This window comes from Cottoperca gobio, chromosome 24 (assembly GCF_900634415.1).
Source record: "Cottoperca gobio chromosome 24, fCotGob3.1, whole genome shotgun sequence".
Classification (NCBI taxonomy): Eukaryota; Metazoa; Chordata; class Actinopteri; order Perciformes; family Bovichtidae; genus Cottoperca; species Cottoperca gobio.
This window is the reverse complement of record NC_041378.1, coordinates 11,228,200-11,244,059: the sequence shown is the minus strand read 5'-3', so window position 1 is coordinate 11,244,059 and position 15,860 is coordinate 11,228,200. Positions and strand designations below refer to the sequence as shown.

At 40.0% G+C, this 15,860-nt stretch overlaps 1 protein-coding gene across 9 annotated transcripts in view; it reads right to left on the bottom strand.

The window, feature by feature from the left end:
* Nucleotides 1-14,574, bottom strand: part of itsn2a (intersectin 2a) — a 36,933-nt gene extending 22,359 nt beyond the window's left edge. For 8 of the 9 annotated variants that reach the window (XM_029462673.1, XM_029462675.1, XM_029462674.1 and 5 more), the window contains exons 1-6: nt 14,462-14,574; nt 8,332-8,403; nt 2,513-2,605; nt 2,366-2,429; nt 1,821-1,996; nt 1,231-1,443 (exon numbers count right to left, since the gene is read on the bottom strand). In XM_029462673.1, coding sequence (XP_029318533.1) covers nt 1,231-1,443; nt 1,821-1,996; nt 2,366-2,429; nt 2,513-2,605; nt 8,332-8,338 — 553 coding nt within the window. In that variant the 5' untranslated portion in view covers nt 8,339-8,403; nt 14,462-14,574. The remainder of the gene's footprint in view (nt 1-1,230; nt 1,444-1,820; nt 1,997-2,365; nt 2,430-2,512; nt 2,606-8,331; nt 8,404-14,461) is intronic. The other variant, XM_029462679.1, reaches the window with a different exon arrangement.
* Nucleotides 14,575-15,860: the final 1,286 nt, after the last annotated feature.

Here is a 15,860-nt window from a genome sequence, read left to right as displayed (position 1 = left end):
ATGCATACATACATACATACATACATACATACACACTGTAGGCTATACTACATACAGATACTTCCATATTCCATTCATCAGATATAAGACCTCAGGGACTAGATGGATAAGGTTCAGCCCTTTCATGTAGCATGTGTAACCCACACCACGTTAACACTGCAGCAAGACCTGAATAAATAACTCTGATACACTAAACATTGCACACCAGGATTGGGTTGCAACAACAATTCATAAATCCTTCCTAAGCTCTTAGTCTCTCGCCTACTAGTTGGTTTCAAACTAGTGATTTCTTAACTCAGGTTACACCAATCAAAACTTAGGAAATGTCTTTATTACATTATTACAAGCTGTCAACAAAAATGTTTTAGCAGGCTAAGCGGTATGTTACATTATACTATCAACCCTCAAAATGTTGGTGTGACCTTGTTTAAGTATATATGGATACTGTACATGGAGAAATCAGCGTGCTTCAGAGTTAGAAGTATTTACGTAGTTTTGTCACATTAAGCGTTCTGTAATTTGAGGTATATTGTGTTATCTTTGTGAAATTTAATTTAAAGGAGACATATCCTGCTCATTTTCAGGTTCATACTACATGTTTTTATGCTTTATTGTTCAAAAAGCACATTATCTTTCTCATACCGTCTGTCTGAATATACCTGTATTCACCCTCTGTCTGCAACGCTCAGTTTTAGCCTCTGTCTCTTTAAGCCCCCCCTCCAGAAAAAGCCCAGTCTGCTCTGATGTGCTTGCGTGAAAAGAATGCAAAGATCATTCTCTGGGTATCCTATAAAAATGACCACGTTTACATCTTTATTAAACATAATTTTGATTAAGTGTCATGTCAAATATGTCGACCTCATCTCATATTATCCCTTTTACTCTCAAAACATTTAATTTAGTGATGCTTAATCTCCATTTCGTAAACACTTATGTTATAATAAGACTATTTTGAACGGTCATGGCTTTCTTTGCATGTGCAGAAGTTAATATGAATAGCACAAGCTTCTTATCTATGCTGTGTTTTTTCCAACCGTCAGTGTTCTCCTCTTTTGCATTTTATCTCTAAGTTATGTGCCAGGGAAATATCCCTGTTACTCTGGAACATAGCATAAATTCAACCTCTTCATCCCAGGTTAAATTTTAATGTATTGGTGCTAATCCACTAAATCAATATCCGTCTTTATTTGTCCCATGAGCGAATCAGAATGGTTCCACTACAGAACCAACCTGCATTGTTGGGAACAAGCGGTGGGGAGAGGAGGTTGACATTGCCGTTGGAGAGTCCATAGTTTCCCAGGCAGTTGATGAGGGGCAGAGTCATTGGCGTTGGCACCAGGGTTTGCACAGAGTACATGGAGGAGTTAGCCAGGATGGGTGTTAGGATGGGCATGGCTGACATGGATGACAGACCAATTGACAGGTTTGGCATAGAACCCATTCCTATAAGGAGGAAACACACACGTGAACATGAACAGATCAAGAACACGGTTTCAGAGGTTAAACTTAGAGTTGAATTTATAAATGGGTAACTTTCATTTTGGAGACCGAAACCCGATCTGATTAAAAAAGTGTTATTCTAAAGACTTGAACTGATATTATTCTTTGAAAGCTACCACCATTTAGTAAAATCAATAACTTTGTACGAGTAGTTATTTCTTTTTTAAATACACAAGCGTCCCATTTTGAAATTGAACTCTTCAAATGCATCGGTTATTCTTCCTACGTGAAGCAACACACAAGAGGTTAGGTTGTGACAGAAAGAGTGGTTTTGAACTTGTATTGTGGCTGTACAGTAACATCCTCTGAGAAATCTTTACCAAAGCGTGCCGATGAAGGGATGGTTGAAGCAGAATTAGAGACGGGAGGTTGCTTCATTGTGATTGGCAGGACAGATGGTAAATTCCTCCCCTGAAGTTTGAGTTTAATGAGCTTCATAGCAATGGAGAACTCCTGTCTGTCCATCTTCCCATCGCTGTCCATGTCAGCTAAGTTCCTGCAGGAGGAGGAGAGACAGAGCTGAGGTATAATATGATCTGTGTTGATTTACTTTCTTAAATCGAGACAGTAAAAAAAAGGGCGAGAGTTACACAAGGATCTGATGGGATTCAATTCCAGTAGCATTATTCACACTAACATCCACACCCACACCCACACACACACACACAGTTCTAAGTACAGCACACACACACTTTATCCCCCCTCTTACACACAGTTTACTAGGTGGGGCAGGCTGTGTAGGAAGTGAGTGCTCAAGAGGAAGTAAAAAGCAGGCTGAGCTGGTCAAACTAACTCTGTTCAAAAAACAAAAGGTTGGACCTACAGACCCACTTCAGGCTTAACAATATGGCTAGATGGTGCTTACCAGATTTCAGCCAGGACAGTAGGAGGCAGGCCAGACTGGAGGAAGAATTTCCTGGCTTGTTCTCCTGAAGACAGACCAAAAATAGTTCAGAGAGACAGGCATTTGATACAGCCGGACCACTTCTGTTTGTTATGACAAACAGCCTACCTGAGACATAGCCGAGGACGGGGGTGAGGCTGTCAAACTGTTTTTCGTGTTTCCCCCTCTCCTCTGGAGTGATGGCCCACACGCTGGCTCCGCCTGGACAAAGCCAAGAGACAATCCTGACTTGTTAAAGTTCTTTGAAATCAGAATGAAAGAGGATTTCAATGTCATCTCGTTGTTATGAATCCTGTGCAAACACAACATCCTAATTAACATTTAGCAATAACAGGATAAAAGGTTCGCTAAAAAGTGTGAGCTCTTTCAAATATCAGGAATAATTAGGCAGAGAAAGGTCATATGAGGATATCTTAAAAAAGAAATGTCAACCTCATGGGGGCGCCAGAAGAAAAGATCCTCTGCAGACCATGAATGTCGGTACAAAATTTCACGGCATCGACCGGCATTGCCACCCAAACAGCCGAGCTTCTAGCACCGACTGAAAATGAACTACAAGCACTACAAAAACTCAGACAGAGATGCAAACTAAAAAAAAAAAAAACAGTAGCATACAGTATAAATCTTTTACATTACCATCTCAATAGACTGTAATCCTACACAACGTCACCGGCTGTCACTGCTCTTTCAAAAGGAACTTCATACAAAAAGATCCCTCTTTATTATAATACCAGCGACATTTTTTCTTTTCTTTAGAGCTCCAACCTTTCATAAATATGACAGCACCATTTCTTAGGAAGAAAAACACACAGAATAAAGCAATTTTAAACCATGATGTGTGGGCTGGTCTCCACTCGTCAACACACACACACACACACACACACACACACACACACACACACACACACACACACACACACACACACACACACACACACACACACACACACACACACACACACACACACACACACACACACACACACACACACACACACACAAATGCAGCAGCTCAAGTCTCCAAAGCAGAAATGTTAATACCGATTTCAGTATACAGCGTCCTTTTTTAACTTTGCCATCCAAAAAGGTCTACATCATTTCCATCTCAAGTGAGATTTCCCCCTCAGATGAAACCACTCTTAACCAACCCCCGACAATGATTAATGTATAAAAATGTCCAGTCAGCTTCTTCTATTTTTTTACACTCCGCTCCACTCTTGCATATCTCAAGGTAAGTTCAGGGTTGTCCATGAATTAAATATAAAGTGCACTGTGCTGCGAGCGTGGGTATGAAACTCAATTCTCGCTCAATTTCTTTAAGACGTCTTTAAATTGGAGGTGGATGAAAGATTATCATCAGAGCTGATAATCAATTAATCATAAAAGTATATGTATATCTGTGAAATAATCAAATCATAACACGATCAAAAGCCTTTTCCTTTGTTTTTTTCCCCCATAACTTCAGCGCTCCGAGGCCATTTTTAATTAAAGGATTGACGGTACGGACAATGTGCACAGATGGATCTCTCCATATGGCAGTAATGGAAGGACAAAGATGTAGATAAGGAGACAATGACAAATAATGAGTCCAGACAGCAGAGATGGAGAAGGAGAGTGATGCGCAGAAGATAAATTCAAACTAGAGTAGCTGAGCGATGGACCAGTTTATCGACCGTAAACTACATTCAGACAGTAGAAGCAGACGGGTGGATGTTGGACTGAAACAGCTGTGAAGTGGATAGTTGCGATGATGCAGACTGAAAAACAACAAGGGAAAAAAACAGAACAAACTTTGTCTATCAGCGCTTCTGCAGCTCGGTTCATAATCACCCCATCTTTCTCTTTTCGACAGCGACAGACGGACCACCCTGATTCCAATGGCTGTAACCATAGCGATCACAGCGGTACTGCCCTAAATAAATAAGCACGTTTTGGTGCAAAATAGAAGACTAAATGTTTGTCCTTAAATCAAATTATATTCTGTCATCATGAGCTTATCATTTCTTTAAAGCTAACCTTGCTAGTTTGATTTACCAAAAAAAGGTCCACACAAAAGTGAAATCAATTTAATAAAGAAAACTAAAATAACTTTAAGAAGCTGAATTCAACCCCAAGCTGATCTGTAATATAAATATAAAAAAATAAACCCTGGACATGTCAAAGGTTTGATCAGGAAACAACAAAAACAATCGAGGCTGTGATGAGAGGCAACATAAAATGAAATGTGTGTGCAGTGTACACAAAGATGAAATCAAATATGAGTTGGTTATCCAAATGTAAATCTCTGAGTGTCTTCTCTTATCATCTATGTGTACTAAACTTAGAAGAAAGAAGTTAAGGGAAAGAAAAAGATGAAAAACTATGAAGAATGTTGTATATTTGTTGCCAAATCTTGGTCGAATGTATGCATAAACACTACAGCTGTTTAAATAGACTGAATCTATAAATGTGGGTTATTGATTTTACAATCAGCACGAACAACAACAATATACTTGGGATACAAAAGGAGCCACTTGGATTCTGATTCTTAGAATATCTTACACAGGAAGTCGTTTCTAAACTTTTCATCTCAGAATGAACAACAATACCGTTATCAGAGGAGAGCATCTCTGGTCGATGAAACAAAAAGATTCAGAGAGTAGGAATGAAGTCACAGAGCTAAGGACAAAAACTAGAGGTGTAATATAGTAGCAGTGATATTGTTATTGGGCAAAATACAATTCTTTGTGCCATTATGGGTGTATGTCTATATAGACTTTGGTATCTAGGGTGTAATTATTCGCCAACTTCAGGAAATGCCACCCTGCCCATGATGGAACTTCCTGCCCTGCGCTAACCCAAACACCCCACTGGCTCTTGTTGACCGCAATACGCGCACACACACACACACACACACACACACACACACACACACACACACACAACTGAAAGATGTTTGTTTTTTAGCAAACACTCTGGCTGACTGCCTTGAGCTGGTTTCAATATCTGAACAAACTCTACCCTAAACCACCGCGGTATCACCTGTTCAGGTATATACTTTCCCCCCTGACAAAGCCAATGTTAGCAGCTCGCAGTGGCCGACCTAGTTTTGCCATTGTCAGCAAAATGGCAGCCATGAAAAGGAAAAAGTAATTAATCTCGCATTGAGAAGTGAGTATTCTCCACATTGTCTCACATTGGCTTCGACAGACCTAATTTAGAAGCCATTGTAAGTGAGAATAAGGGAGGCGATATTTAGCACAGCGCCACTGGGACATGTCACTAGCATGGACACATCCACAGGCCTGTCAGTGTGTGTACTGTGTATGAGCGAGGGCTGAAGTCTCGGAATAAATGGGGCACCGCAAAGCTTCTTGCACAGCCACAGCAGAATCCATAGGGGTCTTCTGTGACTTTTACAATATTTAGTAAATAAGCTGATTAAAATGAGTCTTTTAGGGTATAGGTTGTAAACTTTAATTTACAAGACATGAACAAAAAAAGGACTGCTGCTTGATACTTACAATTCTTACAAAGTTAAAAACAAAAGGACAAAACTCTTTGCAACAAAACTCTTGCTCAGCAAAGGAAATACTATCAAATAGTTTATTCAAACCAGGATAAATGTGACGTGTATATAAAGTAGGCTATGGAATAACACATCAACCTATCAATCATTTGATCCAGCTCCAAGACAGTAAACAATGCTCGTTTTAGGGCACACAAGCATTTACAGCACCTGGCATAGTGACACAACACCTGTCTTTATCCTCTTAAATCCCACCTGTCAGCAACAAGCCTATTTGGCATACTGAAATGGAAAAAGGGTGCAAAACTAAACAGAGAAAAGCGGAGACACTTTTATTTTGAAACCATCAGAATTGAAGCAAGCGCTCCCGACAACACAGTTCAGGAAGTAAAGAAAATATTGTTTGTGTCAGTTAAAGTGGCAGAGAGTGAGCAATGGACTTCACATTACAATATTCATAACTTTGATTCATTTTTAGGATCATTCTCTGATCGGTAGACCCTCAGAGACTAAAAGGAATGGAAATAAATGGAGGAATGGAAACATATTCGAACTTTATGACCACTTCAAGAGGTAGGGAGTCACAACTTTATTTGTCTCTCTTGTTTACGATGCCGATAAAACTGAAGGATTTATACTTTAGTGCTCATGGTTGCTGTGAAAAAGGCTGAATGATTGACTTGTATCTAACCGATCTAAAGTTATCCGGCTGCGGGACTCATTAAAAAGAAGGGACTCAGCGTTTATGTGAAGTTTTACTATATTTGCTTTCTTGCCAAGAGCTAGATGAGAAGGTGGATACAACACCAAATATGAAGCTGGAGCCAGGTGACGGATAGCTTAGCTTAGCATAAAGACTGAAAGCAGGGGGGGAAACAGCTAGCCTGGCTCTGCCCCCGGGCCTACCGGCAGCTCTAAAGCTTACTTTTCAAACCAGCATTCTCATCTTCTTGTTATTTATTCCCCGGAGTTTCTAACAACACTTTCACTCTTCCGAGGCGCCACTGTAAATCCATCGTCACACGCACCGTCACTGACTGCGACTTGGACTGTAACACGAAGAGGAACAGTATCCTGGAAGAGAGAAACTCAGCGAATACACAAGAGCCCTTTAGCAAATGTTGAAACAATATAACACGGTCTACACTCGCAGCGTACTCTCACGGAATAGCGTCCACAGCAACGACGCCGCTGCGGACTTTAAACCGACTGTACCACAGTTCACCTCCTCAGCAGCTGCGACACAAAGAGCCTCTGCCCTGTGTGGTTTTACTTCCCTTTGTGTACTGTTGTCTAGGTGCTGTACAGTCCTTAGGAGACGCCGAAGTCAAATCTCCTGACACCCAACAACGGCCTTCTGGGGGGAAACCACATCACTGCTTTCATAACTATTTACATTTCAAACGCTTCACCTGGGGAGGACAAGTCGGTGTTTCAGATAGGCACGGTGCATTAACAGTCTCTGCGCGCTGCAGCATTTCAGTCGACACACACATACTGTTGCACACCGTCCACCTGTTTAGGAGAGTCACAGGCTAATGACTTTACAATTGCCTCATTTCAGATTCCCCGTGTTCATGATGGTGCAATAAAGCAAAGAGCTCAGCCTACCATACGGTATGTTTCGATGGAGAAACTCATCACATATACCGATGTTTTGTTTCTGAATTGCTCCGTTTATCTACTGGATGGGCTTGAAACAGAGAGTGTAGTTGTGGGGGGTTGCCACTTTGTTAAAATGCAGAATTAGTCATGTGGACAAAATGCATCTGACAGACACAGTCTCTCTGAGGCATTTCCCTCAGAGGCCCTTAAGGAACGGCAACTACTGTTCTATGATCAAAGGCTGTGAAACAAGAGGATTAACACACACATACACACACTGTGGATCAATTCTGTCCACACCAAGGACAAAAGAGATGCATCATAATCAAGACTGAGCACAACAGAAACTGAGGCAGTTCCACACGCAGAAACATACACCAGAATAGCTCATGATTCGCATAGAATTAATTAAAAATAATTATCTAATATTCCTTCAAGCCCTCTTTGCCGAAGAGGTTCATACGGCATAGAATTGGTTGTAATTTATTGCGCAAAGTGTCATGGGATCAAAGACGGGTTCAGTTTAAGTCGGATCCTTCAATCCAGAACTAGATCTATATCCTATTAGCGCAATCTCAGGTTCCAGTTTACAGCTGACAGCAGTCACACAAACATCATTACATCATTTCAGTTTCGACACGAAGATGACCAGAGGGAAAGATTAAAGTTTAAAGAAGGGGCACGACACAACTGCTGCTTATTATCTTTTTTATCAAACTATTCCCTTCAAGTTAATCATTTCCACCCTGCCCCCTCTCCCCAAAGTACATATCCCTCGGACAAACGCATCATAAGCAAGATAATGTTTTCTTACCATTCATGGCTGCAGGTGGAGAGCACTGGCAGAGAGGTGAGTCCTCTACTCAGCTGGCTAGCTCTCAGACATCTGCAGAGAAAGAGAGAGGGAGACCGATGTGAGTGTGATTGTGTGTGTGTGTCACGAAGCAGCGAGTGGAAGTGAGGCACACAAGCATGCATGTGTGAGTAAGAAAGAGAACAGAAAGGATATAAATGCGTGCAAGAGCCAAATAAAAAAAATCTCATCCCCGCTGTTAACAATGCAAGGAAGGCACAGTGAACGGCTAACACAGTGAGGGATGACAGAGCGAGGGAGGGACAGGGGAGGGGAAATAAAGAGAGAGGAGGGGGACAAAATGACAGAGAGAGGGGAGGATGAGGAGAGATACTGACAATGCCACCAGGGAGAAGTAGGCAAGAGGACAGTCAGTTGAGGGTTACAGAGGAGGTAAAAAAAATGATGGTGGTCCGAGAGGAGAGGAGCATTTATCCTCGTTTACTTGATTGCGGCTCAAGCCAGCAGCTTTTTACAAATCAAAGTGCGTCTTTGTTTCTCCAGTGTGTTAACATGTCGGTCATTTGGCTTGCTGTGCAATTACCATTAAATTAGGCTTTGGCTCTCATTTGGAATATACATAATTATTTTAATATATATTTAATATTTAATATGAATATAAATATTTGTCTTGACAGGAATGTAAATATTTCTATGGATTTAAATATTTGCCTTATTATGTAAATATTTGTCTCATTAGGAATATAAATGCACACACACACACACACACACACACACACACACACACACACACACACACACACACACACACACACACACACACACACACACACACACACACACACACACACACACACACACACACACACACACACACACACACACTATTGACTGTTGTCGATGGGCAAGGAGCCTGGCCCACCTGATGAGATTCCTCTGTGGATCCCTGGCAGGGTCCCAGGAGGTAGAGAGGACAGATGAGCCCATGCAGGTAATACTCTTAAATTGGAAAATGAGCCCTGTGTATTTCTTTTGTATTACGACAAGCTCTGCCACATAAAACTCCTTTGCAGATGGAGTCCCAGGTCTAGTCTGTTGTTTCCTGTCCTCTTGGTTATTCTTGCTATTTATCCTCTTCCTTTGCTTTTGTTGCTGAATCATTTTTCTGTCCAACTACTCCGGCAATACACTCCCCATATTTGTGATCGTTGTGCTTCCTACATCTTCAAATTGAAAATGCACACTTATTTATAGGAGGTAGTTGTCCTCCTTTTTCACCCCAAGCCGAGTTTCCTGTTCCTGTAGTTTCTCATTCCATTATTCTAGCAACTCTTTCAATCCTGTTCTTCAATTTCTATTAGTCACTCCACCCAGACCCATCCCTTTATTTCCTCCATCCATCTAGCTAACAAGCAAGGTTTCTCCTAAGCTGTGATTCCTGTCAGTTTGAAGCAATCTCCTTTCTGCTCTTACCAAATCATTCCTTCACACTTTTTTTTTTTTTTACCTCACTCTACTCTATCTTTCCTATTTCAGCTCCCCTATTTTTTATTCATCCCTCACTCGAACATGCATCCCCTCTTCTATGACTCGCACCCAATTTATTTCAGCCCTTCCTCTCCTTCTGCTCTTGTTACACTATTGCTCCATCATTGGCTTCCGTCTTTTCATGTGAATTCCTGAAGGGAGAGACTGTGGTTGTTGTAGTATAAATCATCCTCTGCACATGCCAACACTGCCAATTACTTAAGAGCAATGAACCGTTCACTGTGGCGAATGCCTCTGCATACCCTTGAATATATGGGCTAGAGTATGTGTGCAAGCTAACGCACAATGTGACCATTACACAACATATACAAGCAAACAATACTGGCATCCAAAAACCATAAATCCATCCATTAAAGTAACACTTTGCTGTGCGAGTAGCCATCTTTCTTTGTCATTGCATCGTGGACTGGGATTCTATCCACCCATAATTCTTATTAACCACTAGCTAGCATTACTAGCTAGTTTGAAACTACTATGCTACTACTAACTATGCTAGCTAACCAAAGATAGTATCACTAGGTCAGGTCATTTGAGGGCTGTGTCATTTCCTGCGATTAATAAATCTTCCAAGTTCACATTATTATTCAACTGAATTTGATCAAGTGTCAGGTCAGATTAGTGGACTATATTCCAGTGGTTCCCAAACGGTGTGCCACGCCACACTTGTGTGCCGTGAGACAAATCCTGGTGTGCCGTGAGGATTTTGAAACAATTAGAAACAATAGGCCTTATAGGCTTTGGCCTAAATATGAATAAAACGATCATTAAAAATGGTTGATCTAAATTTAGCCTTCAATTCACAACATTATCTAAACTGCATTCATAATTTGTCTTTAGGCCTATTCACTTTTCGCATACCAGTTCATTTTAATTCCCAATGCATCTTTTTTCTTTACACGTTTAGTTGAACACATTTTATTTTCAACTCATTGTTGTATGTCAATACAAATGTACTCTTTGCACACAAATTAGTTGCAGTGCATTTCTCTAATTACCTTGGTCAGTAACGATAAATATTGCTTACCAGGGATGCCCCCCCCCTTCCTAGTTCCATTATCTAACTTTCTTATTTTGTGACATTTCTAGTTAAATGGGTGTCTTAATTAATTTGTCCTAATTTTACAATGAATTAATTAAATGGATTCTTAAATTATTTAGTTAATAAATGATTAATGAAATAATATATTTGTCTGTCAAGTTTGGCATTAGTAAATTAAATAAAAACTGTTCAAAGAGTGATAACAGTGATACTATGTGTTATAGACTCTATAACACATAGTATCTTTTATCACTCTGTGAACAGTTTTTATAGAGGGTATTTTGCCCAGATATGAATACAGGTGTGCCTTGGCCACAACACATTTGAAAACCACTGCTATATTCTATATGACCTCTTTCACTCTTCACTCTAAACGGGTAATTTGTCAACAAGCTAATGTTAGCTTTGTCAGAGAGCTCAGTAAACACTTATGTTACAAAGGCTTAATTTGATCTTCTTACGTTCAAATGTATGTCCCCATTCTGACAGACAGACTTTTTCTCATACTATAAATACTAAATAAATACTTCTGAAGGGATTTAATGAAGCTATGTGACAGTAGTAACTGACTGTGTGCTATATATTAAAGTGGACAAGTAGAAAATACCAGAATATTCAGAATTGGGTGAACTATTAATTTATAAAACTACATAACACAAAAGCATTCTCTGAGGCCCCTGAGCTGCGGGTGTATGTTTGTGTAAATACTGTACACTCCCTAAACGCCCTGTCACACATATCCGTATAACAGAAACGTATGCCGCCGCATACGAAATATCGGCAATAGGTTGATATAAATTAAGGGTAAGTTGTGATTGTTTGAAGGACGCAGACGTTACGCCGAACAAGCCAGACATACACAGTTCCGTATGGCAGAAACATGCCGGCGTATATGAAAATTAGCTCAAAATGTGTCAGACTCCAAATACATCCAACTTTTCTGTATATGTTCACTTTTCCGATCCGATCCAATGAAAAGTTGGACGTATTTGGACTCTGACAAATTTTCGTACGCGTCGGCATACGTTTCTGTCATACGGATATGTGTGACAGGGCCTTTAGGTAAACACTTTTTTTTTATAAAAAGGTATTTAGCAGACTCTCATCCGCCCTCTTACGCAAACACTTTTGTACACTGAGGTGTGTGTGGTTTAAAATACATGATAGTATCTTCTATTGGCTACTTTAGAGTGACTTCTCTGTTCAAACAGGACACATCCTGGATAAGAACAACACAGAATCAACACGAGGTGCCGAGGACACCCTCTACCTCAACACCGACGGCACCTTCTTCAGAGGCTCACTACAACAAACAAAATGTTTCAATCAATTGTCTGTCATTCATAAATACCCCTGGATCTGTCAATACAATGACACAGTGTACCTTATAGCTCAGCAGGGGCTGAGCTATAAGTTACACTATCTCATAGTATGGACAGCTCACAGCGTTGATTTCAATGTCTCCACAGATCATGTCCGTTCTTGGCAGACATCTGAACAAACCTTACGAAGAAATATGCACAAACAAACCGTGTTTGTTCACAACTGGAAAAACCATATGTTCATGTATTTAGACTAATTATTGACACTGACAGTTTTTGGGAATGGTGTATCTCGTTGTCATCTCAACCATGCTTTAATTTACAAAAAAAGTAGTCTTGACTCAAAGTAAATTTTTTCTGGAGCTTTCAAAATGCTACATGTAGCACTTTAAAAATGTGTGATTAGAGGAACAGTGCAAGTCACTTTAAGGGCCAGCGGTTTGCTGACCCACTACGTCGACGGATAAAATTAATCAAAGAACCTTTGACTTTGCCCTGCATGCTGATTGACACCTGTGTGCGGCGCACTGGCCCGCTCGGATGTGCGTATCAATGTGTCGGCCTGTGTGCACAAGTGTGTCTGACACACACTCCTCAAACAGAGGGGGACCCTGTTCTAGCAGACACAGCCCAGGAAGCTTTGCCGAGACTGAGGAAGAAAGAACCCTGTGTGTGTGTGTGTGTGTGTGTGTGTGTGTGTGTGTGTGTGTGTGTGTGTGTGTGTGTGTGTGTGTGTGTGTGTGTGTGTGTGTGTGTGTGTGTATTTTCTGCACAGTAACACACAAAGACATCCACACACACACTTTCCTCTGCTGGGCTGCAGGTGAAAATCAGGGACGCTTCCACCAGCAGAATTATATTTATCCCTTTGATACATTTGTGGGTCAGCTCGAGGAATGATTCACCAAAGCCTCTTTTACTTCCAACACTTCAAACACACACGGAGTAGCATAGCCTACCTCAGCTTCTTACCCATGTACCTTTGGTGCAGTATTTCTATCTTGACTTTAAGTATAATAACAAATTATCAGCATATTCACATTCACGCAACTGTGACTGTCATATGAAAATCATAAGTATGTCTGTGTGTGTTTACATCAGTCTGTGTGTTTACGTCCGTGTACGTGCGTGTGTGTGTGTGTGTGTTTGCGTGTGTGTGCATTATGCAATGCTTTGTTTCTTGGCAGGTGGATGTGCAACAGTCCCTGCTGGGATTAGGCCAGATGTCATTGGGGGCTGCAGTTTAAATGGACTTTGCCACTTCAGCAAAGAAAAGCCTCCTCGTTCTGTTTTCACTGGGAGCAGCAGAACACACTTAAAAAAACTCACTAAGCAACTAAGCAATCTCTATAATTAGTCTATACTGCATTGAATGAACACGAGCATGAATAAACTGATAAACTTGCCCCAATCACATTGTAGACAAATGGGTCAATGCACTGATGGTAAACAATCCAAACAGCTGATAACACCTTTCGATTTTAAAACCTTTAAAGACATAGACACTCACTCCTCTACGGGGAGATCAAGAATGTCTTGGTGATTTTCTAAAAAATATTATTAGTAAGACTAGATTTTCTAGGAGTCAGTCATATCAAGTGAACACACCTTCTCTGTGAATGGTACATTTACCTGAGGGGAAAATATATGTAAATAACCTCTGGAGTTATATTGCCAGGTTATTTGCTAACATTTTGAAAAGCATTTGTCACACCATACATTCAGTCGATACTGTAACTGACCATATATTATCTTGACAACATAGAGGCAATTTGCAGCCGACAGCCCTTATATTTCTTATATTATATCTTCAATAGTGATTTAGTATATCTGTTGAAAAGCATTTAAGCATACTCGGATATAAATATAACGTCTGACACACGTCTTTTTCTTTTCTTCTTATCTTATCCATATGGTGTGTTTTTCAGCTAAAACGCAGACAAAAGACTATCACTCATGGTTTGGTGACAGGTGTCAGGAAATCACATATTTATAGTGTAGGCATTTAAAAGACAATCACATTTAGGCTACATCTTGAAACCACATTGTTAATACCTGCCTCGCCTTTTAAATTGAGGATTTAATAAAGCAGGACATCCCACTTACCTTCCCAGAAGATGAAAAAGGTGAGAAACAAAACAAGGTCAACAGTGATAGTGTCCAGTGTGTGTTACATGGTATCCTCTCCTGATAAGCATTACAATGAGTTTTGGTAATTTACCTGTTGCGGTAGAATAGCTGTGGTGATCCGACATCCAGGCTGGCAAATTTAGCTGTTGAAGAGGGAGGAACAGATCCAGCAGCCGGGGCGGGTTAGGACTGGAAATGGGCGTCTCAAGAGTTAAGTCACACAGAATTACACATCACATTTCCGGGCATGACTTTCACAATAAAACTCCTAATATGAAAACACTGAGGTTTAAATAAATAAACCAACAAGCGCCTATAAAAAATATCTATACGTCTTCTATATTATATATTTTACCCTGAATATTTGATGTTCAGGGTGGGGAGGTGTCAAATGTCAATGAATGTTTGATTGTAAGTTCTTTAGATGTGAAAAAAATACAGTCTATGTTAAAAAAATAATACATATTATGTTAATATGGCAACATTTTGATTAAAACCATAAGAGATCAAACTTGTAGTAACTGAACTTCCCCATCCTCTTTAACAACAAACATACACAAACCATAACTCCATAAAATACACTTGTGAGTAAGCAACTTCAGTTTTTAATGTTTCTGGTAATGAAGTGAAAGTCATTATCTTTGTTTACTCCTGGAAAATACATTTTGAACAATCATTGATCATTCAATTTAATTATTCCTTTTTTGTTTAGTATTTGCCATCCCATCTCTCTCCATAAAATATAATCAATGTAATCATATTTATTTTGCCTAGACCATTTTAGATGTTTGTGTACATCATAAGATCTAAACGTCTCCTGCCCAGACTTTTAAAAAGAAGAATGTATTATTTGTTTATTGGAGTGAAGTGTTTATATTTATGTACATGAAAGTGGACATTTTACTTTGCTGTATTTTTAATGTGGGAAAAAAGAAAAGAAAAATGATTTAACCTCAGTGGCATGATTCATTCAGTCTCAGCACAGCAGAACATTAGGACGAGTGTGCTGCAATACTTACATGACTTAACGGTCAGACAGTTAAGCCACATATGTTCAGATGGTTTGATTGGATCAAACCACAAACTTGTTTTATAAAGGTGTCCACTTTACTAATCCACTTTCACTTTTAAGCAACACTTAAAGACCTTTATTTTGAAGGCACAACCACCTGATTTCAGTGCTCTGGTTGTGTGTGTTAATGATTTGTATAGGCAATTGGACAGAGTCAAAGTAAAATGACTGATTCATTCACACACCACTTACTGAGATGCATATGTGTATTTAAAGGGCTAAAGTCAAAGTTGTACATCATTTTGTAATCAAAGCCGATTTGGGGTTTAACCGTATAATTTTATTAAGCCAACTCTGCATCATATCCTTTTTTCCTCCTATCTGGCCTATGTAACACTGCTGGTGTGGAGCACAGCCAACAGCTCACTTTGAGCATTACATCTACAAGTTAACTGCCATAACGTTACTGCCCCTGTCA